We start from the raw sequence: 27,288 nt of genomic DNA, 5'->3' as shown, positions 1-27,288 counted from the left end.
AAATGGGCAAATGTTGCACAATCAAGGTGTGGAAAGCGCTTAGAGACTTACCCAGAAAGACTCACGGCTATAATCGCTGCCAAAGGTGCTTCTACAAAGTATTAACTCAGGGCTGTGAATACATAGGGAAGATATATTTCTGCATTTCATTAACAAACATTTTCAAAAACATGGTTTTCACGTCATCATTATGGTGTATTGTGTGTTGATGGTTTAGAGAAAAAAATGGAATTCCATTTTGAATTCAGGCTGTAACACAAAACGTGGAATAAGTCAAGTCGTACCAATACTTTCTGAAGGCACTGTACAACTCCCCCCTTAGGGAAACAGTTTACGACTCAAAATCCTCTTTAATCTTCATGGAAACTCAAAATCAATGGCTTGTTTCCTAGTGCCCTATTTGTTTTAGTTCAGGCACAGGGACGGTGTTCTCGGAGGTGGGGAGTGTGGCATTAGGGCTCCTGACGTCTCCCTTGCCTTCTTCGCTAAGCAGTTGTTAGCGTGAAACACTGATCCCACCATTGTTGATGAATAAGCCTCTGTTGTACAGGAGGTGTGATCGAGTCGCCCTCTCCGTGGCGTGCTACAAAGTGCTATGTTTAGCAGACTCACACTCTGGAAGAAAGAGTACGGAACCATGTCCAACTCTGTGAATGATTACCACCTCACTCCCGGCCTGCATGTTGGTGCCAGCTAACATGACACAGAGGAATAGCCTACACGTCCAGTCATGGAGCCTGATCACAGGACTCACAGAGAGGGGGGGGGGGGGGGGCTAAGAATCATAGAATGTGACAGACCACGGAACAGTAGATAAGCTGCAAATAGCAGGTCACCTCAGAATTGGAAAGCTTGATGACAGGCAGTGCAGAACTAAGGGCCACGTTGCTAGCCAAGTAACAGACCTTCTCAACTAGCTAGCTAACCTTAGCTAGCTATATGCCTTACTCTAACGTTACAATGTTACAACAGACAGTATGATTACTTTGGTTTGCAAGTCCATAAATATGGATATTATTGTACTTTCTTTTATAGACTTATGTTGGATCTTATTTTATTTCAACCAGGGGAGAGCCAGTCTCCAAATAGAGCTTTCCAAAGAGGATGAATAAACATTGTCACTGAATAAAACCATTGCCAGTTCATCTTCTAGATCCATATTCCTAAAGCGTCTTAAAGTAGGAGTGCTGATCAAGAATCAGACCCCCCCCCCCGTTTGTAACTTCTTAAATATGGGTTGTGGTAATTTTCACTTCATTCTTAACCCTATCCTGAAGCAAGCAAATTCAAGAAGAAACCTAGCCAGCTGATTTCCCAACATGTAACAGGACAATATCTCTATGTCTTGCTGGGTTAATCACCTCTAGGTCTGTGAGGGACATGAAAGAATGACTGCTCAGAAATTAGGCTATTACTATCTGTATATTTGTTACATGTCCAAATGCAACTGAATAAGAAAAGTAAGTCACTGGTGTTTAATTTCAATTGTTAACACTATGGATTTTTTTCAAATTATTAATTCATCAAGAAGTTAAAATAAAAGTTAGATTTTTACTTTGTTACAGTAGAACAATGATACATGGGAAGTTCTACAGATAAAAAGTTTTACTGATAAATACAAACAGAACAATACATGTTTAGCGACAACAGTTGAGCCTAATCCTGACAGGGTTTGACTGTCAGGCTAAGCCAACCACATCCCAAGCTAGCCTGGCACCTAAAGCTGTTTCAAATCAAAACGGGAGCATTTCTCCACTCCAAGTTGGACCTCATCCACCCCCACAACTCACTGTACTTCACTTTTGAGAGAATGTTTCTTTTAAAACCAGGAAATGCTGTGAACTCTGCCTGGTTTGGTTTTGAACAGCTCTGCCTCCCTGAGAACCTCCACAAAAGCTAAAATGTCCCTGGTCTGTCAAGCAGCATGATGGACAGCATGTAGCCTAATGGTTAAGAGTGTTGAACCACTAACCAAAAGGTCTCTGGTTCAAATCCCTGAGCAGACAAGGTGAAAAATGAATGCCTCCAACTCAACATCTGGTTTCCATCAAGTCATCGAGTACACCAATGGACTTGCTAATCCTGTCTGCTGCTTGCTCAGTCATGTTTGGACCCAGGCTCTTCAAAATTGACTTAAAAGAAGTTGAGGTGTTCCAAGTCAAGAGTGATATTCTTTCCCTTCCCATTCCAGAACCAGGTAAGACTGTGCCAACCAAGGGCAAAGACTTGCAAGGTCAGTAGACGGGTACTGTAGGCATAATGGCTTTGACCATAGGCCTTGTAGAACAGAGCTACAGTGTATAACCTCAACCTCTCCCTCCTTTACTGCATCCTGTATGTTGGACAGGAAGAAGGGGTCTTGTTTTTGTGGTCCCCCTCACTAGACCCGGGGCGTATTCATTACGAAAACCATTTAAGAACAAAACAGGGGGGGGGGGGGGGGGGGGGGTATTTGAAATTGTCCAATAGAAACTTGTTTGCATTAACTGTTCCTATAGCAGCATCAACACCAACCCCCTCAAGAGCAGCCATTGTTATAATTTGACTTCAGCGCCCAGTACAGGTGCCACTCGTTGATTATCTGAGGACGTTGATTGGTTCCGCCATATGGTGGACGGAAGGGGGGGCTCAAAGGGTTTGAATCTGGTCATGGCCAGACTAGGCTTGGGTGATCTACCGTTTTACCGGTCAGACTTAGCTTGGGTGATATACTGTTTACCAGCGTATTTCAAAATGCCAACGGTATGATTTTAAAAATCCTACAAAAGAATTCAAAGAATATTTTTTTTTTTTTTATGCACAAAACTATTTTAGGGCAACAGGGCTCTTGATCCAGGAGGGGATTGGATGTCTCTGTTGTAACCTAAAAGCTTGATATCTAGCAACTTAGTTAGCGAACCAAATGCCAGTTGTGGAAAAAGAACCCAATTGTCATGCTTGAGTAAAAGTAAAGATAGCTTAATAGAAAATTACTTACAAAAAAGTGAGTCACTCAGTAAAATACTACATGAGTAAAAGTATTGTTTTAAATATACTTAAGTACATCATTTTCTTTAGAAACATATAAGTTGTCAAAAATATAAATAGTCAAGCGCTTAAGTAGTACTTAATACAGGGGACGGTCCGCCCAGGTCTTACCTAGGGTGCATAGACAGAGTATATACTGAAGGTATATGTATGCCCGCAGGCCTCTTGCCTTAAACACTCCCAAGGTGCCTTCCCCTTCCCCCCTGGGAACAAAAAAAGAATAATACTAACTTAACGTGAACAATTTCAATAATCAAAACACAGTCCTTATGATAAAAACATAACTCAGCAGGACCGGCTACAAAATACTTTACAAAAAAACTGTGAGCAACAACCAACACAGGACATACTAATAAGCTCTCTCTCTGAGCAAAGCAACACTGGCTTTTATACAGCTGGCGAAAGACTATGTAATTGCAGACAGCTGTATCCCCTGACGAGAGGGCGGGGTCAGCTCCACTCTGCAATGGGGCCGACCAATCAGCTGCTTGGGGGAATCCAGGAAGCCATTTCCTGAAATACATACAAACAAACCCACAACACAGAAACTGGGGAACCTAACACGTCCACCCCAAAACCTGCAAACTTACAGTTTGCAATAACAAAACCCAACAGTTACAATCCTCAGTTACTAAACCCGTGATAGAGCATCGGCAACCACATTCGCCGAACCCTTCACATAGTGAATCTGTACATTGTATCCTTGTACAATCAGAGCCCACCGCATAAGGCGGTATAGGAATGTAGTTAGTCTCCATCTAGCCAGTGCTATGTGCGAACACTGGACTGGTGCCAAAATGAACACACACACTTGATACAAAAGACACCATTACTGTCTGGGCCTATTATGTTAGTGGGCTTATTTTATTAGTTTTCCCAAATATGCAATCTGCAAGACAGTTGGCGCAGATCTATCATTTGGACCATGTGATTGTGTTCATGATGAGATAAGATTCTAATTTAGCTAGCTAAAAACAATGTGTGAAACTAAAACGAGAGCAGAAAGCATTTCCCTGCATGAGTATTTGTTAACTCCTTGGAGCATAATGTGTTAAAATGGTGTTTTTCATTCTACAATATAGCTTCAGATATAAATCGGCATCGGACCCAAAAATCCCATATTTGTCAGGCTCTACCAAAAACCTTCTTAATTAAAATGGTAACTACAAAGTAGTCTATGCCTGCTTGGCAGAATTATATAATGAATTTTGCATCAATCCAGTGGCCATTTGTTTTTCAAACTCTGCAATCACATGACACTACAGAAACAACGGTTTCTTGCTGGTGCACACTTGCATTAAAAGGGTAACTATACACAAAAATATATTTTCCCAGGGCTCAAAATTGGTCTGCTGATGTGGTTTAAGCGTAGTTGTGGACTTAATAGAACAATTTAGTTGTTTTTCAAAAAAATACATATTTTGAGCGCGAAAACATGTAAAAAAAAAAACTGGGAAGAACGTTAACCAGGAAAAACTAAAACAGAGAAAATGGAATAAGAGATTTTATAGGATCTTAACTGTGCACTTGTCTGCCTGTTTATCAGATGATGCATCATCCATGGGACGGCACCACTGCTTCAGACAGTCACCTCTCCACAGTGGATTAGTGGCACATGCGGATAAGACCCGCGTCTTAACTGGGTCATCATTTCGTGGCAAGGGCAGAATCCTCTCAACTACACTGTCCTCAAGAGGCGTCCATTACACTGCCAGGGATGTTAGGATGTCCAGCCCTGAGAGTGACAGTGTAAGGAGTCGCCTATGGACTTGGTGTGTGGACGGATGGTGTGTCACCACTAAGGCCCTGGTCGACAGTGTGTGCACTTTAATCAGCGAAGGTGTGCACTTCAATCAGCTTGATAAACAATGCTGATAATTCCACTCGGGCTAGATAGCTAAATTAGCCTACAGACAACATTTTGTTATTATTAATGCTGTTACAACAACAAAACAGTTGGAAACAAATATTTGGTGAAACTATGATGTGATGTATGACAGGATTGGATGTTGCATGCAATTTCAATGTTGTTCGAGTTGCTTTGTGTATTGGCAAAATTGTTTGAGAAAATGTCACTGCAACACTGCATCCATGTTGCTTCAAAGAACCACCAGTCACGGCGAGCTCCCCATCCACTCAGCCTACTAGCTCACCACCCACTCAAGTCTGTCTTTTCGGACTTCCTGGTAGTTTAACATGAGAAAATAAAACTCTTACATTTTGTTATGTTACAGTCTTATTCTAAAATTGATTAAATAGTCCCCCTCATAACACCCTATAATGACAAATAAAAAATAAAAACAGGAGCGCCGCAAAGCGGTAAGCTCACAGAACAGGACAATGCTGTTGAAGGTTGCTCGTAAAAATGGTCTGTCCTTGGTTGCAACGCTCACTACCGAGTCCCAAACTACCTCTGGAAGCAACATCAGCACAAGAACTTAGTCGGGAGCTTAATGAAATGGGTTTCCATGGCCGAGCAGACGCACACAAGCCTAAGATCACCATGCAAAATGTCAAGCGTCGGCTGGAGTGGTGTAAACCTCACCGTAACTAGAGACTCTAGAGCAGTGGAAATGCATTCCGTGGAGTGATTGATCACTCTTCACCATGTGTTAGTCCGATGGACAAATATGGATGCCAGGAGAACGCTACCTGCCCAAAAGCATAGTACCAACTGTAAAGTTTGGTGGAGGAGGAATAATGGTCGGGGCTGTTTCTTGATTTGGGCTAGGCCCCTTAGTTCCAGTAAAGGGAAATCTTAACGCTACAGCAAACAATGACTTTCTAGACAATTCTGTGCTTCCAATTTTGTGGCAACGGTTTAGGGAACGCCCTTTCCTGTTTCAGCATGACAATGCCCCTCTGCATAAAGCGAGGTCCATACAGATATGGTTTGTTGATATTGGTATGGAATAACTTCACTGGCCTGCACAGAGCTCTGACCTCAACCCCATTGAACACCTTTGGGATGAATTGGAACGCTGACTGAGAGCCAGGCCTAATCGCCCAACATCAGTACCCGACCTCACTTATGCTCGTGGCTGAATGGAAGCAAGTCCCCGCAGCAATGTTCCAACATCTAGTGGAAAGCTTTCCCAGGAGGCTGTTATAGCAGCAAAGGGGGAGACCAACTCCATATTAATGCCCATGATTTTGGAATGAGATGTCCAACGAGCACGTGTATACATACATTTGGTCATGTAGCATTAAATGTTTTATCAGAATAACTGTTTGAGACTTTTAAGGCATGAGCTAAAATGTATAAGGGCCTCAACTATGTGTCAACGATAAGTGATGATGGAAAATTGCTGACTGTAGCAGATCTGTAGTGCTATGCTACATTGACAACAATAAATATGAAATCAGGCAAAGAAGCCATAATGCTTAATGCAAAATAGTTTATCGGAGTCTTGATGTTGAATTGCAATGCACTTTGTTTTGTCTGACAAGACTGTGTACGTACGGTAGGGTAATTTGTAACCTTTGGCACAGCATGTCACACCAGGCACTAAGCCTGAACATGCTAGTTTACAGTGGCCAGGTCACCACAACTCAACCCACAGACCAGATAAAGAGGACTTGTGTTGCAGCAGATTCCAGTTGCGTGAAATGTCCCTATAGTTGATCAAAAAATACATTTAAAAAACAATTCTGACATCTCTCATTGTGGGGAAAAAAACAAGGGTAAAAAAAAATGTCCCATTCATTACACGTGACATTGTGTCACTGGCGCCCCTACAGAAAGGGATATAAAGGAAATTGTGGTGAAACCACTGGCGTTGTGCTAAACATTTATTTTCACTGCTTGTAAGCAGTGGATTTCCAGTTGGGCTGCTTCCAAAGCATTATTCATCACAAATGTAGAGACGAATGGGAGCTAAAAAGTTGGCCTTCCCCCTTCCTCTGCAATCTGACAGGGAGATATGTAGCTCCTAAAATAAGAGCTGATTCCACACTTCAGCCCCAGTCACTTCCATATCTCACAGCGTGAGGCCAGAAATGATAAAGCTCAGCACTTCTCTAATGAGACTGTGACAAACGCGAGTGCCACAAGCGCACACACTACAAAGAAAATATACATAGGCCTATATGATTGTGTAAGGAAACCCAATAAGTTCCATCTCCCACAATGGATAGTCCTACTGCAGCACACTGACACAAAAGCCTACAGTCGGAGGGCATAGGCTAGCCAAATACCTCAACTCCATGATGATTTCTCCATGGAGTTGAAGTGCAGAATAGCGTTTTTGAAATTACCTTGGACTTAAACATTTACATTTCTTAAACATTTACCATGTAGGCCTACCTATGTTTGTCCTCTGTTGTAGCGTGCTTTTTTGTTTGCTGAAATGTAATAAAACGTTAATGAAATTACAACCACCGACTGTTCTTATTGCTGTTGCTCTAAGATAGAAACTCAGTGTGAATATGCCAATTCAATTGCTAGAAGGAAACAGTCAGTGGTTTTAATTGATTAACGTTTTATTTAAGAAATGTGTATTTCAGCAAACAGACACGCAACAGAGAACAAACATATGTACACAGTAAGGTTTAAATAATTTACATTTGAAGTATCGACTGCATACTGACTCAAAGGAGTCTGGGGTTTATTTTTTATTTTTTTTAACTCTACATTTAAAAAAAGGAACTTCTGCGCCATCATATTTTGTACCTTTACACGATCAATGTATATTTCATGGTGGAATTATACTGTCTGTGGTAGAATTTACTTAAGGGGATAATCCACCACAAACCACTAATTCCTATGATTAACAGTGGTAAAGAGCCTTAAATAACACTAATATGTGAAAATAATTATTTGTGAAGAAATTGTTCATTTTGTCTTTATATAAAGTTGGTAGCAACATGTGAAAATCATTGCAGAAATCTGTTGCAGCTCAACTACAAAATGCAATGCTCTCTCTGGGTTGGGTGGCTAGCTAGCTACAAAACGTAGTTACACACAATAATACCAAAGTCAATATCAGCATGTGAAGTAGCTAGCTAGCGAGCTGTAAAATCGCATAACAAACTGGACTATCCATTTAGGCGTCTATCTCACAGAGTTCAACTGCAGTTCGCCTCTGCCCAGTGCAGAATACGCAGCTAATGCAACAATGGCCCTTCCCCAGGTTACCCACAGGGTGCTGTGCGATATGGTACTTGAAGGAGAAACCGTTTAGACACCGTTTAGATTGAGCACATCTAAGCGAAATATATACTTTGTCAAGATTATATAGACCGATGGATGTTTTTAGACAAGTATGCCCATACCCTCTATTGGATGATTTGGCAATCTGTAGTGCAGGTAATTGTTTTAAAAGCGTTATGAAATGTGATAGTGTGTTATCCCCTATCTCCAGTGATGAGAACCATGTAGCTATGACGCGTTCCTACACAATTTCCTGATTTCACAAATGGACCACTTAGAAGTGAAATCATAGGGATTGAACCTAGGCGTAAAAAAAAAATTGAATGATTTTTTATCTGGCTGTGGATTATCCCTTTAACTCAGTGGAACTTGATGTGCAGCAGATTAATTCATGTAGAAATTAACTAATCAAATTTCCTTCTGTCAAATGTATATATTTTTTAACTAAGTTAAATAAACAACCACATGTAAAAAGTTGAAAGTTTATGTAACTTTCACTGTCATTGTAGTTAAACTGGCCTGTTGGTTTGTTCCCTGCACTACACTGTTTACTGCTGGCTTAGGAGTTGGTAGAGAAGCTCAGAGAAGAGAAAGAAGCAGATGGGTGTACAAAGCTCCCTTCACTATACCAGTTATTTGGAAATAAAACTTTTGAATGTAAAGGGAATTTTTCATTTAGTAGTTAGGACAAACAACTCAGTGCTAAAACTGACAACATTAATTTGGGAGGTACTGGTTCTAATTGAGTTGAAACATGAATACATTTTATCAATCGGACAATCATTTAAAATTATTATTTCTCAATTATTTCTCAACAGCATTTTAAAATGTAGATCTGTATTCATTATTTTTTTACAATAAATGATCTGTTTCCAGTAGTTGTAAACTATTGTCCTAAAATGTTATTGTCGATCCAAATATAATTGTGTGTGTAGTCTGAGCCCAACTCTGGATGAAATCATTGTGGAGTTCTTGGCTAGGCATGGGCTAGCCTTATTCAGGAGGGGGACATGTGAGATTAATTATTTCATGAGAACACCAATTAGAAAATCAGTCAATAAAAAAATTAAAAAGATGGCCACATGATTCTGTGGATTAAAAGAAGATCCTAATCGGTGCTCAGAATGATGAAGCAAAAATATTTTTGACAGGTGCTAGATTGGTTTCACATCTGCTACACCTGCCACAGGCTGACCAAATAACTTTAGTGTGGCCTTGAAAGAAACGCATTACAATTATTCCGGGAATGATATTGCATTCATAATTGTAAGCAAGTGAACGAACTGGTTTAGTTGGGAAAATAAGGCAACCAGTATGCAAATATTTCTCTACATTGAGAGATTCATGGAAATTGTTCTCGGGTATATACATTATTCATTACTTCGCTAGATTTGTGATTAACAACAACCTAGGTTAATGGAACACCCTGACATCTACCCCTTTAATTTGACTTGCTGCCATTAGCGACATCAGCTGCAACAAGTATAATAGAAACTTGAGCACTGGTGATGGCCGCAGCAGGAAGGAAATATACCCGGGTCGTTTAAACATACTATTTTGGTTTTCAAACTAAGTGTCAATGAACAATACACATAACAATTTGAGTGTATATAAAACAAATACTTACTGGTTCGTGGGCGGCGCTGAGAGGGGGAAGACCACCTCCTCTTCCTCGTATTCAGGTCCATCCTGCATGTCGCTTTCATCCACAGTTCCGAGTCCTCCGTAGCCTGGGGGCGGTGGGGGAGGTGGTGGCAGAGGGGGGAAGACACTTGACCCGTCGGGACCCACCGAGGTGGGTGACATCCGGATGCCGGGTCCCTCCGAGGTGGGGGAGTAGCACACACTGCCAATGGTCCCTGAACTTGTTCCTATAATAATTGCATGTCCGCCACTCCCTGTAGCGGACAAGGCAGGTCCGGCAGTATCTCCTCCAGACACGGGGTAAATCATACTTATATCAGGGGGGGAGTCTGGGGAGGTGTTCAACGGGTGGCGGAGGTTTGTTGCAGCTCCCTGGCCCAAATCAGTGACCCGCACTCTGGTCGGGTTGGGATAAAACGGAAAATGGGCCGTCTCTGGGCCTCCACCGCTCGCCACCCCTTTCCCTGCCGAGACAGAGCCCGTATCCTCGCTACTGACCTCCGCAGCCATCATTTTCGGAAAATACGTAGAGGGGAATAAGTCGAGAAGGGAACCTGCCCTTCCCCTCTAGTCTTGCAGCACCCCCTCACTGTTTGGGTTGGTAAAAACAACACCAAAAGTTTATTGGAAAACAACACATTAACGGTAGCCAGCTAGCGCTAGCTAGTGGTTAGCTAATAACGCAAACTCGTAAGCTAAACTCTAGCCAAAGCTAGTTAGCTACAGTAGCTAGCTATGAAGACACGAGTTTTCATGAGTTTAAAGTTCTACTATAATTGCGGTTTTGAAAATAACGTTTAAATACCTGAAGGGAGAGGCAGATGACGTATTTAATTCCTTTTTTTTCCCTAGTCCTGCCTGCTCCCTCGGCAGCCACCAGTCTACTTGTCGGTAAGTATTATTTTATTGTCACTGCCTGTGTGTGCAATCCTGTATTGTGCTGTTGTTGTTTTGCTCCTACGGAGTTCCCAAATGTCTTAGGTTGCCACCACAAACGGCCCCTTCTGTCGCCTGAACCTCTGGTGGACTTAGTTTAGCCGATGTAGCCCACCAACTGAACAAATTACAGCACTTCGTTCTTGCGTAAATTCGCGTTTCTTTCTCGATTACGGGGCTGGAGGCTTGCTGCTGCCGCCGCTATTCGCTCCCTCCCTCTCCCCACTCTGCTAGCGCAGGCCCAGCCAAGAGAGTACCGAGTAATTGCACGACGCGAGCTGCATCCATTATATCTGCTATCGGTGGTGAGGAAGTGAAAAGCAGTCTCGACACAGGATTAGACTACAATCCCTCCATTAAAAGGAGGGAAATATCATACCATTCACGCGATGAATGTGGCACGCCACATGTATGATACGCGTTACCTTTTGAATAGTAATTCAGAACCAACCACACATTGGGACCCTTTCAATGGTGATTTTAACTGAGACCGCGTGCGCATGTTCACCATAGAAGCCAAAACATTTCCCGGGATTTATTTTGTGTCAATTTCCTGGGTTTTCATATTTAGATTTAGCATGATTCTTATAAAAGCATGCTTGAATTATGAATTGGTGAGCTGTTTAGACCCTGATTGTAATAGTTTCGTAGTCTCTGAGCTAGCTAAATTAGCAAGTATTGACAAAAGAATGTTAGTTACGGCAGCTAGCTATAAAATTATTTTTTTTTAATTATTATTATTATTTTTTTTAAAGGTTAACTAGCTAACGTTAGATGTAATTTCTCTGTTCCACTCTAGTCTGTTCCCACTCTGATGACTTCTCCCATCACTCGGGTGTGTTCAACAATTCCTTTCAATGTTTGTCTCAAAATAATAGGTAAAACACTGACGGGTGAAATATATAATCAGATTAGCTAGCTACTTGTCATTAGCCTTTTAATTGGGAAATCAGCAGTTTCTACATACATCTTTGGATTTATAAATGAATTATATGTACCCATTGATTCTTGAAGAATATAACTAATGCCTTATGAGCTTAGTTCAACTGTCATACCCCCACCAGAACCCCAATTATAAGATTGTTTTACTCCAATGTTTGTAAACAAAATTAATGAAAACACTGTATAGCCTCAAGCAATATCTTGGATGGTCAGTCCTAGCTTCCATTGCTCTGTCTAAGAATTTGAGAGTGGTAACATTTCTCCAGCCCTGTCAAATACAGTATATATATATATTTTTTTTTAACCAACACAGAGACATGGAAGAAACTTAATTGCAGCTTTAGTGCTTTTCATTAGCTTCATATTGTAACCTGCAGTAGGCTATCTATGTGAGTGAAGTACAATGAAAAGACTGGTTCCAACTACCCTGACCAAGGGCTGTTGGTCTTGCTGGCAAAGGCTAATCCCCTGTCAGTTAGACCACATGGCCTGAAGGCTCTTATTCAAAGACTAGGAAACACTTACTTATACCCATGGTACAATTTAATATTTCTTATCTTTGTTGTTGTTGTAGGAAGACTCCTCATAATGGCTAACATCAGGGGCATCCTTGTGTATTATCATGAACAGGGTATGAAAAGGAGGTCCTTAGCCCTGGTGATGGAGGCTGCTGCAGCTACAGGACTACCTGTGTCTTTAGTTAAGGTATGAAATGGAGGGAAGAGGTGGGGCGTGAGACGAAGGGAGGTGGAATTAGAGACGTGACTATAAGGTTGGTGGATTTTGAGGGGTTAGTGGCAAGAGGGGATTGGGGGGACAAATCGATTTTGGGGAGAGTGGGGAAAGAAATAGGCTGTGTTCTGATACCCTGCATCCAGAAGTGTTCACACTTTCATTTCACCCACTGCAATCAAAAGCATTGGATTGGTGCAAGCATAATGGGGAGACATTCCACCATAGCACAAAATTACTGACTGACCCCAGGCCAAGTTTTTTTCTTTCCTAACCCCCTGTATTATTAGAATATTGGGGGGGGGGGGGGGGGGGGGGGGCTATCCACTACCTAAAACACTGCTGATTAGGGAAGATCGGGCAACAGTGTAAAATCATGTTTAATTACTGTACTGTAAACAGCATTTTATCAACATAGAAGTTATACAGTGTTATGCTTGAATGTTTTTAGTTGACTTACATCTAATGACAATGCTTTCCTTTGAAATTACAGAACTGGATTTGTAACTATGGGTGTTCACTTAATACCTCCTGCAACACCCGGCGCCACAAAGCTGCTGGTTATAAGTGCAGTGTCTGCCTATAACTTGTTTTGCGCAGAGCTGCTGAAGGGGAAAGGTATGTATTCTCAGATTAATGTTTATTCCAACATAAAAATCTAGTCCTACATTCTGATGTGAAATGTTGAGAATTGCTCTATCACTTTCACTTCTCCATTCCATAATGCGTCTTCCCACAGTAGTCCTATTTTAGTCAGAAAAATAAGATATATTCCTCATTTCAAATAAGACTGTTTCCTGCTGGATGTTTTTAAAGGGGGTTTTAAGTAAGAGTTTTATTTAAACAATGGTATTAATTCATTTTAATTTGGCGGACGCCTTTCAGGACACTCAAAGACATCTTACATTAAAAGTAGGCCTACATCAAATGAAATGTGATACATAAAGTCATAAAATGAAGTGTGTCAATCAACAGTGCAATATAAAATAGAAACAATCTAAAATCAAAGGACCAGACAAAATAGGACAGATAAAAAAAAAGGAGAGAGGGGTTGGGAAGAGGATACAAACCCAATTTAGGGCAAGGGTTTGGTTTAAGGTGGTGGGTTACCCAGTTTAGGGTAAGGATTTGGTTTAAGGTGGTGGGTTACCTGGTTTAGGGCAAGGGTTTGGTTTGGTTTAAGGTGATAGGCTACCCAGTTTAGAGTAAGGGTTTGGTTTACGGTGGTAGGGGTACCCAGTTTAGGGTAAGGGTTTGGTTTAGGGTGGTAGAGTTTGGAATAGGAGCTAAAGAACCGGGCACCCATGGTGGAATGGGGGGAGACAAGGAGACCAGCAGAGGAGGAGCGGATGGAGCGGGAGGGGGCATAGACTCGGAGAAGATCAGAGAGGTAGGTTGTGGAGGGCTTTGTAGGTGAGGAGGAGGATGTTAAAGTTAATACAGGATACCACAGGGAGCCAGGATTGGTTTGATGTGTTCAGATGATCTGGTGCTGGTGTGAATTCTGTCAGCAGTTCAGAACCAGTTGGAGTCTATTGATGAGTTTGGTGGGGATCTGGTGAGGAGAGTGTTACAGTAGTCTAGTCTGTGTCACGTTCTGACCTTAGTTCCTTTGTTTTGTCTTTGTTTTTGTATGGTCAGGGCGTGAGTTGGGGTGGGCAGTCTGTTTGTTTTTCTATGTTGGTTTTTGTGTTCGGCCTAGTATGGTTCTCAATCAGAGGCAGGTGTCGTTAGTTGTCTCTGATTGAGAATCATACTTAGGTTGCCTTTTTTCCACCTGGGTTTTGTGGGTGTTTATTTTCTGTCTAGTGTGTGTTGTCACCTTACAGAACTGTTTCGGTTTCGTTGATTCACGTTTATTATTTTGTTCCAGTGTTCAGTTGTGTTTTTGAATAAATCAATATGGACACTTACCACGCTGCGTTTTGGTCCGATCCTTACTCCTCCTCAGACGAAGAGGAGGAAATCCGTTACAGTCAGGAAGTAACGAAGGCATGGATGATGGTTTCGGTGCTGTAGTGGCGGAGGTGGAGGAATGCTGTCCGGGTGCTGGTTTTTATGTGGAAAGAGGGAACTATTCAGGAAGACACCAAGGCTTTTGACTTCTTTAGAGAGGGCCCAGGAAACCATCTTTGGTGATGCTTTGAAAGAGTGGATTTGGCGCTGATGAGCATGACCTCTGTTTGTTGCTGTTGAGTTTGAAAGGGTTCATGCTCATCCAGCTCTGGATGTTGTGAAGGCAGGGGAATGGTGGGTTTGGTGGCGAGGTAGAGCTGGGTGTCATCAGCATAGCAGTGTAAGTGAACTTTGATGTTGCATGATCTTGCCCAGGGGTACGAGGAATATGGATTCTTCTGACAATAAGCATGCATGGTTGAGGAAGATTTTTGCACATTAATTAGTGATTTACAGGAATGAGGTCCATGGTTTGAATCACAAGTGAAATGTATTCAGAAATCTATTACTTAAAACTATGTGGTTCACTACAAATCACTTGTCAATCCATAATAATTCAGCAGTTGTGAGATGGGATGCCTACAGTAAGTGGTAATGACAGTGTATCTATTCACGCAACATCAAGCTGCCCTCAAACCTATATAACTAGTACACAATAATAAATGCAGTATCAACATTGTTCTGAAACATGTTGACTAGAGTTGTGCTGTTATCTAACAACCAGTACTGCTTGACTGTAATTACATAGCAGTTACATAGCAGTAAGTACAAAGTGATGCCATGTTTCTTAATTAGTTTCCAAGTGAACAGTAAGAAAGCTTTTTTATCCAGGGTTAGGGCAGTGTGCAGTGTGGTTGAGATTGCATCGTCTGTGGACCTATTGGGGCGGTAAGCAAATTGGAGTGGGTCTAGGGTGGAGGTGATATGGTCCTTGACTAGTCTCTCAAAGCACTTCATGATGACGGGAGTGAGTGCTACGGGGCGGTAGTCGTTTAGCTCAGTTACCTTAGCTTTAAGCGACTAAGTCGCTTAAAAGTGTCTGCTTAATAATGGCGTATATTATTAGATAATATTATGTGTGGACTATAACTTTATAATATTGATATATCATGGGTCACGTGTGTTATTGTGTGTTTATAACCTACTGTATCTGGCCTGTTAATCAGTTTAATATCTGATTAAATAGTGAAAGAACATGGTATGCTCGCCTTAGCTCTGTCACGGTAGAACTGTAATTTCCGCTGAGCGGTCCCTGTATAGGGAGCAGACCACCTCCATAAAAGGTTAAAATCTATTAAATTAATTCCAGCTGTATTAAACACAATGCTGTCTTACACTGACCAAGATTAGTACAATGTACAGTATATGGTTCATGTTACAGGAGTGATGATGGCTTTTACATTAATCATATAACATTGCTATCATGCTTTATGACAGGTGTTGATCAGGTGTTACAGATAGTATGCTTTCGATATATTTATTTATATACAGCATCGTTTTTTTTAAAGAAAGAGAAATACAATATATATATATATATATATATATATATATATATATATATATATATATATATATATATATATATACACACACACACACAGTACCCAGTACATATATATATATATATATATATATCAACATAAATATACTGTATATACACAGTGTCTTTAGAAAGTATTCATACCACTTGAATTATTTAACATATTGTTTTGTTACGGACTAAATTTTATATGGATTATAAAATTATTTTACCCATCTACACACAATAACCCATAATGACAGTGAACAGGCTTCTTCCTTTTCACTCTGTCAATTAGGTTAGTATTGTGGAGAAACTACAATATTGTTGATCTATCCTCAGTGTTCTCCTATCGCAGCAATTAAAGTCTGTAACTGTTTTAAAGTCACCATTGGCCTCATGGTGAAATCCCTGAGCGGTGTCCTTCCTCTCCTTCAACTGAGTTAGGAAGGACAGCTGTATCTTTGTAGTGACTGGGTGTATTGACACACCATCCAAAGTGTCATTAATAACTTCACGATGCTCAAAGGAACATTCCATGTCTGCTTTTGTTTATTTTTACCCATCGACCAATAGGTGCCCTTCTTTGCGAGACGTTAGAAAACCTCCCTGGTCTTTGTGGTTTTAAATTCACTGCTTGACTGAGGGACCTTACACATGATTGTATGTGTGAGGTTCAGAGATGAGGTAGTCAAATGAAAATCATGTTGAACACTATTATTTGCTTGCAAATTATTATTTGACTTGTTAAGCACATTTTTACTCCTGAAATTATTTAGGCTTGCCATAACAAAGGGTTTGCCTACTTATTGATGCACATTTCAGCTTTGATGCAACATTTCAGCTTTTCATTTTTAATTAATTTATAAACATGTGAAAAAACAAAATTCCACTTTGACATTATGGGGTATTGTGTGTAGGTAGGCCAGTGACAAAAAAAAAAAAACATTTTAAATTCAGGCTGTAACACAACAAAATGTGGAAAAAGTCTGAATACTTTCTGAAGGCACTGTAATATGCTGAATAATATATTCAAAAGTCATCTCAGTGAGTTTCTCTTTCTCTTTGACCATGCTGAGTGGATGTTTCCCGATGTGACTAATAACCATAAACGTAATGTAGTCATAGGAACCGGAGAGCTGCTACAAGTACATATGTGTGTCATCCCTCTCCACCGGTGCCTTTGATCTGAACACTGCAAACTCCCCTCTAGTTATCCTCCTAATGATCTTGCCAATACACATTAGCTCAATGTCTGTGTACCATGTGGTTTAGGTCATGCAATTAATTGCGTTGGCCTGTACAGTAGGTGGTCGGAAAACGCCCGGCCAAAGACATGACATGACTATATAAACATTGTAAACCCTGCTAACTCTGCTATCGTGGTTAAGAAACCACATTATCAGTCCTCAGTGTATGGCATGATTGTGTTCACTGCCATGATTTGTGAACCATGCTTTGCTTCAAATAAGCATCTCAGCATCATAAGCACCTCAGCATCATCTAGGCTAGCCTGCCATATTTTGTACACTCGGCTGTTTTGTTATATTACATTTAGAGTGCCAGAGAGCTGTAGAGGCACCAGGGGAGATAAAAGGTAGAGTGCGATACGTTTTGACAGGTAGAGCAGGCCAGGTGCGAGACGACGTCAAAGACCTTTTTCAGCCGCTCAGTGGGATATGATTGGCCTAGTGGCATACACTGTGCGGCAGCCAGCTGCTGAGTCGAGTGAAGTTGCACCTAGACACTGATCTATGGCTATTTTTTTGTTTTTCTCTCGAATGGTTAAGAATAGGATTTGGGCAGGTAAGCCGTTCCTTGATCTGCAACTTCTACCCCGGAGCAACAGGCTTCAGAGGTGGGAGGCAGCCTCCTGTGGTGCTACTCCCACCTCCTCCTGCTGTGCCATCGGGTGTCTGTCTGCCATTACCTCCCCACCACAATGCTGCTGCTTTGTCTGAGAGCTTCGGACACATACAGCATTAAGCATCTCTCGCTCTCTCTCTCGCTCTCTCTCGCTCTCTCTCTCTCTCTCTCGCTCGCTCGCTCGCTCGCTCTCTCTCGCTCTCTCTCACTCTCATTTCAATTTAAGGGCTTTATTGGCATAGGAAACGTGTTTACATTGCCAAAGCAAGTGAAATAGGTCATAAACAAAAGTGAAATTAACAGTAACAAATTAACAGTAAATATTACACTCACAAAATTTCCAGAAGAATAGACATTTCAAATGTCATGCTATGTCTATATCCAGTGTTGTAATGAAATATATTGATGAATCAAAAATAAAGTGGTTTGATTAATCGATTAATCCTAAAAGTTGTCATGTGTGCAAATACTTAAAGTAAAAAAGGGAAAATAAATATACATAAATGTAGGTTGTATTTACAATCCTCTCTCTCTCTCAGTTCAGTTTCCACCTCATTTGTGGGTAGTGTGCACTTAACTTGTCTTCTCTCGAGAGCCAGGTCCTTCTACGGCGTCCTCTCTCAATAGCAAGGCTATGCTCACTGAGTCTGTGTATATAGTCCAAGCTTTCCTTAATTTTGGGTCAGTATTACTCTCTGTTTATTCTTTACAATATGTTAAGAGCTTTTTAGAGCGAGAATAAAGACAACTTTTGAGTGGTAAGACATGTATAAAAGCAACAGATGTCATTAATAAGAAGGGGCTAGAAGTGGTATAGGAAGACATCCTTTTCTGCAAACCACTGGAAACCAGGACAACAGGAGAGGATATTTTTAAAGTACTGGACAGGTTTTGTGACATTAAATGGACTTTGGTGGTCAAGATGTGTTGGTGTCTGTACTGATGGCGCAAAAGCCATGACAGGGAGACATAGGTATTTGGTATTTTATTAGGTTCCCATTAGCTGTTGGAAAAAGAAGCAGCTACTCTTCCTGGGGACAACACAAAACATGAAACATGACAATACAGAACATCAATAGACAAGAACAGCTCAAGGACAGAACTAGATATACATTTTTTAAAGGCATATGTAGCCTAAATATCAATGCATACACACAAACTATCTAGGTCAAATAGGGGAGAGGTGTTGTGCCGTGAGGTGTTGCTTTATCTGTTTTTTTAAACCAGGTTTTCTGTTTGAGTTGGAAGAAAGTTCCATGCAATAAGGGCTCTATATAATATTGTATGGTTTCTTGAATTTGTTCTGGATTTGGGGACTGTTAAAAGACCCCTAGTGGCATGTCTGGTGGGATAAGTGTGTGTGTCAGAGCTGTGTGTAAGTTGACTCTGAAAACAATTTGGGATTTCCAACACATTGTTTCTTATCAAAAGAATAAGAGACGCAGTCAGTCTCTCCTCAACTCTTAGCAAAGAGAGACTTGCATGCATAGTATTTATATCAGCCCTCTGATTACAATGAAGAGCAAAACGTGCCGCTCTGTTCTGGGCCAGCTGCAGCTTAACTAGGTATTTCCTTGCAGCACTGGACCACACGACTGGACAATAATCAAGATCGCCGATACCGATTATTGGAGGACCAAAAATAGCCGATACCGATTACTCTGACAACTTTTATTATTTATTTGTAATAATGACAATTACAACAATACTGAATGAACACTTATTTTAACTTTTAATATAATACATCAATAAAATCAATTTAGCCTCAATTAAATAATGAAACATGTTAAATTTTGTTTAAATAATGCAAAAACAAAGTGTTGGAGAAGAAAGTAAAAGTGCAATATGTGCCATGTAAGAAAGCCAACGTTTAAGTTCTTTGCTCAGAACATGAGAACATATGAAAGCTGGTGGCTCCTTTTAACACAAGTCTTCAATATTCCCAGGTAAGAAGTTTTAGGTTGTAGTCATTATAGGAATTATAAGACTATTTCTCTCTATACAATTTGTATTTCATTAACCTTTGACTATTGGATGTTCTTATAGGCACTTCAGTATTGCCAGTGTAACAGTATAGCTTCCATCTCTCTCCTCGCTGCTACCTGGGCTCGAACCAGGAACACATTGACTACAGCCACCCTCGAAGCAGCTTTACCCATGCAGAGCAAGGGGAACAACCACTCCAAGTCTCAGAGCGAGTGATGTTTGAAACGCTATTAGCGCGCTAACTAGCTGGCTAACTAGCTAGCCATTTCACATTGGTTACACCAGCCTAATCTCGGGAGTTGATAGGCTTGAAGTCATAAACAGCGCAATGCTTGAAGCATTGCGAAGAGCTGCTGGCGAAACGCACCAAAGTGCTGTTTGAATGAATGCTTACAAGCCTGCTGGTGCCTACCATCGCTCAGTCAGACTGCTCTATCAAATCATAGACTTAATTATAACATAATAACACACAGAAATACGAGCCTTAGGTCATTAATATGGTCCAATCCGGAAACTATCATTTCGAAAACAAAACCTTTATTATTTCAGTGAAATACAGAACCGTTCCGTATTTTATCTAAGGGATGGCATCCCTAAGTCTAAATATTGCTGTTACATTGCACAACCTTCAATGTTATGTTGTAATTACGTAATATTCTGGCAAATTAGTTCGCAATGAGCCAGGCGGCCCAAACTGTTGCATGTACCCTGACTCTGCGTGCAATGAATGCAAGAGAAGTGACACAATTTCACCTGGTTAATATTGCCTGCAAACCATTCTTTTAGCTAAATATGCAGGTTTAAAATATATATACTTCTGTGTATTGATTTTAAGAAAGGCATTGATGTTTATGGTTAGGTACACGTTGGAGCAACGGCAGTCCTTTTTCGCGAATGCGCAACGCATCGATTATATGCAACGCAGGACACGCTAGATAAACTAGTAATATCATCAAACGTGTAGTTATAACTAGTGATTATGATTGATTGATTGTTTTTTATAAGATAAGTCCTCTCTGATCTACCCATCCCGGATCCGGGATCGTGAATACAAATGCAAATGAAATTAAATAAATATGCTAGCTCTCAAGCTTAGCCTTTTGTAAACAACACTGTCATCTCATATTTTCAAAATATGCTTCTCAACCATAGGAAAACAATAATTTGTGTAACAGTAGCTAGCTAGTGTAGCATTTAGCGTTAGCATTAGCTTTAGCATTTAGCAGGCAACATTTTCACAAAAACCAGAAAAGCATTAAAATAAAAATAATTTACCTTTGAAGAACTTCAGATGTTTTCAATGAGGAGACTCTGTTAGATAGCAAATGTTCAGTTTTTCCTGAAAGATTATTTGTTTAGGAGAAATCGCTCCGTTTGGTGCGTCACGTTTGGCTACCAAAAAAAAACGAAAATCCAGTCATCAATACGTCAAACTCTTTTCCAAATTAACTCCATAATATCGACTGAAACATGGCAAACGTTGTTTAGAACCAATCCTCAAGGTGTTTTTCACATATCTCTTCGATGATATATCCTTCGTGGAAGTGTGCTTTCTGTTCTGAATCCCAGGAGAAAATGACCGCAACTGAAAATTACGCACCAATTTAGACAAAGGACACCGGGCGGACCCCTGGAAAATGTAGTCTCTTATGGCCAATCTTCCAATGATATGCCTACAAATACGTCACAATGCTGCAGACATCTTGAAGAAACGACAGAAAGTGCAGGCTCGTTCCTGCTGCATTCACAGCCATATAAGGAGACATTTGAAAACAGAGCTTCAGAGATTCTGCTCATTTCCTGTTTGAAGTTTCATCTTGGTTTCGCCTGTAGAATGAGTTCTGTGGCACTCGCAGATAATATCTTTGCAGTTTTGGAAACGTTAGACTGTTTTCTTTCCAAAGCTGTCAATTATATGCATAGTCGAGCATCTTTTCGTGACAAAATATTGCGCTTAAAACAGGCACGTTTTTTATCCAATAATGAAATAGCGCCCCTATAGACTTAACAGGTTAATGCTAGCTAGCAACTTACCTTGGCTTCTTACTGCATCCACGTAACAGGCAGGCTCCTCTTGAGGCAGGTGGTTAGAGCGTTGGACTAGTTAACCGTTAGGTTGCAAGATTGAATCCCTGAGCTGACAAGGTAAAAATCTGTCGATCTGCCCCTGAACAAGTCAGCTAACCCACCGTTCCTAGGCCGTCATTGAAAATAAGAATGTGTTCTTAACTGATTTTCCTTGTTAAATAAAGTTGTAAAAGAAAATTGGGGGACAAAATCGGCGTCCAAAATGACCGATTTCCGATTGTTATGAAAACTTGAAATCAGCCCTAATTAATCGGCCATTCCGACTAATCGGTCGACCTCTAGTTGATTGTGAGATTTGTATTTGATAATGTGTATGTTTTTGCTGTTTGTTCTTTGTTGTTGAGCCAAAAGGATTGGAGAAGTGGTTTATTCATACATCTCCATTTTAGATAACTCTTCATGTTGTTATTTGTTTAGTATGTTCCAATTTTCCCAGAAGTGGTTAGATTCTATGGATTCTTCAATTACGTTGATCTGATTTCTAACGTGCTGTTCCTTTGTTTTCTGTGGTGTATTTCTTTATTGTTTTAGTGATTCACCATAGTGAAGGCGTAGGCTCAGGTTTTCTGGGTCTCTATGTTTTTGGTTGTATAGGTTTCTCAATTTCTTTCTTAGGTTTTTGCATTCTTCCTCAAACCATTTGTCATTGTTGTTCATTTTCTTATGTTGTCTGCTTAAGTTAGGTTACTGATTAAGCTTTCTACTGCCAAGTTTACACCTTCATTACTACAGAGAAACATTTTGTCCAGGAAGCTGTCTAAAAGGGTTTGAATTTTTTGCTGCCTCATTGTTTTTTGGGTAGGTTTCTACTCTACTTTGCTTCCATCTATAGCGTTTCTTAATATGATGCAGTTCCTTTGTCTTTGATACCTCATGATTGAGTATTGCTCTGTTCAAGTAGACTGTGATTTTGCTGTGATCTGATAGGGGTGTCAGTGGGCTGTCTGTGAATGTTCTGAGAGACTCTGGGTTGAGGTCAGTGACAAAGTATTTTACAGTACTACTGCCAAGAGATGAGCTATAGGTGTACCTACTATAGGAGTCTCCTTGAAGCGTACCATTGACTTTGTACAGACCTAGCGTGCGACAGAGCTGTTTTGTCATATTTGTGTCTAGGGGGGCATATTTGGGAGGGGATGCTGTCACCTCCAGGTAGGTGTTTGTCCCCTTGTATGCTGAGAGTGTCAGGTTCTTGTCCAGTTCTGGCATTTAGGTCGCCACAGACTAGTAAATGTCTCTGGGCCTGGAAATGGTTGATCTTCCCCTCTAGGATGGAGAAGCTGTCATCATTAAAGTATGGGTTCTCACTCTCTCTCTCTCCTCCCTTCCTCTGTATCCCTCTCTCTCTAATCTCTTATTCTCTGCATCCTTTAGACTTTCCTTTCTCTATATATTTCAGTCCTTCTACCGTCTCTCTGAATTCTCTCTCTTTCCCAGGGCATGGAGGGATATCAACATCTCATTCTTGATGACAGCACCACTGTACATTCCACAACTGGAGTGATTTCACATATTTTCAGGGCACAAGAATGGGATTTAAGGAGAGCCATAGAGAGAGGGAGAGAGGGAGAGGGAGCGAGAGCGAGAGAGAGAGAGAGAGAGAGAGAGAAAGTAAGTAAGTAAGTACTGGGTGACATCTCCTGTCTCTCCCTATCTATGTTTCCACGTGGTGGCCTGGGCTAGCCCCCTGCTGACTCACACTCGTTTGTTGATCTAATGTGACTACCATCCACTTCACCCCCCCTTTCTTCTACCCCCACTCCTCCGAAAGACCGCTTGGCCGTTCCACGAAAAGAGCGCATTTGGATATTTTAAGTAGAAATTTAAAACCCTGTTATATTAAATGAAGGGGGGGTGAAGTCCTTTAATATAGACTACATGAATAAAGGCTTGCTAAAGTGTCAAAATTCAGCATTTTGACTTCTAGGAAGATTTGAACCTACTTAATCACAACACTTCTCAGTTTCACCCTAGTAATTTTGTTGCTTTGACAAAGTAATTTCTGAAGATTAGTATGTATTTAATGTGACTAGTGATTTATTTACATCTGTCCCTCCTTTAAAGGTCAACTTGTTACTCTCCTTTTAATATGGTGAAACTATTCATTTTGAGAAAAAAAAATTCAAAAGAAACATTGAACATCCAATAGTCAAATCGTTGCGTAAAAGCAGTTCAGCTGGTTCTTCTTTTTTTGTGCCAATTTTCTGTTATTTTGTGGTGGAAAACTGAGCTGGTCGAGCATAGCACATCAACCCTGTTACCCATAGATAAGCTAGAAATGTTTAAACAGTTTCATTTGTTTTTTTGTGAAGCTTGCATTCAATTGCCACTCCCTGTTGCACATAACAAGCTTCCATTCCTCCTGTCACAAGGGGATTTATGTATGATTTAATTAAGAATAAATAGTCAACCCTGTTACAGTCAATCCTGTTACACAAATGCACAGACATCCACATACACATCAAGAATGTTGCTTGATTGGAAGACAGAGCCCCTTGTGACTAGCACTTTGGATAGCGCTACAGCAAGCATGGTGAGACCAGTTTGGCCTGGTTTGGTGGTGTAATCTGGGGGAGCAGGGTCTTCACCTGTCCCTCTGCCTGTGTAGCTGTATCCCGCCGGGGCCTCCCAGGCTGAAGGTAATTAGATTTCCGGCAGGATGTGGCTAGTTGCTTTTACCTGGAAGGCAGACTGGGTGGAAGAGGACCAATACCCAGTGCTTAGTTTGTAGATCCTCCCGATGTGCATTTGCGTAGTGGCATAGAGCAGTAGATTAGAAGCACACATGGGGATCATTTTTAGTAGCCTAGGGTCTGGGAAAAATGTGGCCTTTTAGAAATGCATTTCATGCAATTCTAGGTGAATTTACACAACTGGAGACTTCGGCAGAATCTTTTTTAATACAGCACAAATTATCATAATGGCAGACTACTTTGACACTGACAAACTGTGATAAAATAAAAACCTTGTCTTGAATCCACCAATAGCCTAGGCCTAGGTTTGGAAACATACTGTAGGTTCCAACATGAGGAGAAAATTATAGTCCTAAAAATGTTTTCCAGTTTCACTGACTCACACAATGATGGCGCAGCTCACTTCTTAGTGATGGCCCAGGTGATGCTCTTCCCAAAAGCCTATATCTCTCTCTTGTTTAACTTTTTAATAATATTTGGAAATGTATCAAATATTTTGGTAGTCTAAAGCAGACAGATTAGAGTCTTCTCTTTTCAGGAGGAGCCATTTGCTTTCCAACCTGTGTTTTCCTGCTATTGCATTTGAAATATTGTGAAAGGCATGTTGTCTGCATGCTGTTTGTTTACTGACAGATTTGCTGCACGTTCCCAACTGCAGACTAAGTCTGGTTATTGGGCTACATCCACAGCTAGGCTATTTAAATAAACAAGATATTGATCATCTGTGGCTAAATTATAGGCAATTTCATGTATTTTTCTGAAGACTATTTTTTCATTCTATAACTTAGGATTTTTTTTTTTTTTATCAGCGGAGCTTTTGCGCAGCTATGATTCTATAAGGAAATAAATTATGAAGTGCAACGCTGGAGAGATGAGAGTTGCAGGCCCATGTCTATCAGAGAAGAGAGAGATCATAGAACGTCAATCTCATTCTAGTTCTGTGAGAGAAACTGGCGTGCTTCTCACACAGCGACTGCCACGCGTTGGTCTCATACATAGATTCCAATATGTTGTGCAAACCATAAGCCCGGATCCTGTTCCGGCAGGATGCGGCTAAAATTAAGCACGGCCAATTCCTGCTGAGAAGTGGAGAACTCCACCCTCGGCCTCACCTATTGGTGGAGGAAAGCAGTAGTTAAAACCTGGAAGGAGTTAGGAGGAGCCACTGGGAGACCAGGGGGTATTCTGACAGACAGCCAGAGGGAGAAAGGGTTTATGAATGAGAGCAAGAGGGCAAAGTCAAATTCTGCTATGTTTCATAGTAACCGGTTTGTCGGATGAGAATACCAGGCACTGATTTGAGAATAGCGGGAGCCTGACTGAGTGCAGAGATGTTCTCATTCATATTCAACACTGAATTATCATAAGGCTTAATTCAGCAGACCTCTCAATCAAAGTCACACTTCGAAGCATCATTCTTTGTTGTTTTCCATGAATGGTCTTAATGGGAGCTACTATCAGACATAACATCCCTTGGTTCATCTAGATTGTGCATGGCAGAACTCAGTCTAGAATAGCAACATTCTAACTTCCTCCCCTCAGCTTCCTTATTCACCAGACTCTATGTGATATGTCTCTGACCCCCTCATGTCTGTTTTAAGTGCCTAGGTAAGTGGGGAACATCTGAAGGGGAATCCTCTGTACACACATTGACACTTTGTCTCCAAGCCTCTGGACCAGTGCACTTGTCCAAATTGCCTTTATTTCCCCAAATGAATGGGGGAAGAGAGACTGAGACTGAGTGACACATGAGGGTTGGCATGACTGAGGGTCGTTTGGGAGGTAACGTCTTGGTTCTTCAACATTACTATCCTGGGACCTAAAAAAATGTGTCATGTCCAATGTTAACCACCTGCTTAAAAATGTATGCTATCTGCACTTTTGATTTTAGAATGAAGTAGTGCTATGAAACATTAAGTAGGCTAGTCCTCCAGTAACAAACTCAGATAAATTAGTTTCTTAGAGTGTGCTGAAGAAGATTGTGCAAGGACAGAAAGGTGTGTTCCCAAACTCACTCTCACATCCAAAAGTACACTCCGACGCACAACTACACACAAATGCACACACACTTGCATATGCACAAGTACACACAAGTGATTCCAACATTTTAATTGGTAACGTAACTGATTTTTGTGATCATATACACAAGTACACACACACCCTAACGGCTTATGTTTCCAAAGGTCGACCCTGGTCTACATCTACGTCAAGAAGAAAACATCCTCTTTTGGGTCATAGGGAAATGCCATCTCAGCATACACTCCCGCCGCTGTACTCTCTCCATGAACACCTTCACCTGAGATGGGCCTCGCTTTGCTCACCAGGAGTGTAAACAGTTCCCTCTGCCCCTCACACATGTCAGCAGAAAAACCTGTGAGTTTGTGTGTGTGTACAGGGTGACGAGTCACTGAGTGCCTGCCTGGGGCGTGTGTGTGTGAGAAAGAAAAGTAAAGTGTATGTGACAACTGCCTTCAGAAAGTATTCACACCCCTTGATTTTTGTTGTGTTACAGCCTGAATTTAAAATGGATTACAATTAGATGTTGTGTCAATGGCCTACACACAATACCCCATAATGTGGAACTATGTTTTTAGAATTTTCTTTACTAATTAATTTTTTTTTTTTATGAAAAGCTGAAATGTCTAATAAGTATTCAACCCCTTGTAATGGCAGGCCTAAAAATGGAAAGGAGTAGACATGTGCTTAACAAGTCACATAATGAGTTGCGTATAGTCACTCTGTGTGGA

The 27,288-nt window shown here is 40.9% G+C and overlaps 1 protein-coding gene and 1 long non-coding RNA gene across 6 annotated transcripts in view; one reads left to right on the top strand and one right to left on the bottom strand.

Annotated features, from left to right (window-relative positions):
* LOC110535722 (ras GTPase-activating protein 1) overlaps nt 1–11,244 on the bottom strand; it is a 58,590-nt gene extending 47,346 nt beyond the window's left edge. For 2 of the 5 annotated variants that reach the window (XM_021620920.2, XM_021620923.2), the window contains exon 1: nt 9,807–11,244. In XM_021620920.2, coding sequence (XP_021476595.2) covers nt 9,807–10,336 — 530 coding nt within the window. In that variant the 5' untranslated portion in view covers nt 10,337–11,244. The remainder of the gene's footprint in view (nt 1–9,806) is intronic. The other 3 variants (XM_036935510.1, XM_021620921.2, XM_021620922.2) reach the window with 3 other exon arrangements.
* A 313-nt stretch (nt 11,245–11,557) lies between these two features.
* LOC110535721 lies at nt 11,558–24,263 on the top strand. The gene is made up of 4 exons (XR_002475299.2): nt 11,558–11,594; nt 12,332–12,406; nt 12,927–13,051; nt 23,223–24,263. It is a non-coding gene; the product is annotated as an uncharacterized LOC110535721 (long non-coding RNA).
* The last annotated feature ends 3,025 nt before the right edge of the window (nt 24,264–27,288 follow it).

The sequence above is a fragment of the Oncorhynchus mykiss genome, chromosome 11 (assembly GCF_013265735.2).
Source record: "Oncorhynchus mykiss isolate Arlee chromosome 11, USDA_OmykA_1.1, whole genome shotgun sequence".
NCBI classification, from domain to species: domain Eukaryota; kingdom Metazoa; phylum Chordata; class Actinopteri; order Salmoniformes; family Salmonidae; genus Oncorhynchus; species Oncorhynchus mykiss.
The sequence above is the reverse complement of the archived record's forward strand: the minus strand, read 5'-3'. Positions and strand labels throughout refer to the sequence as shown.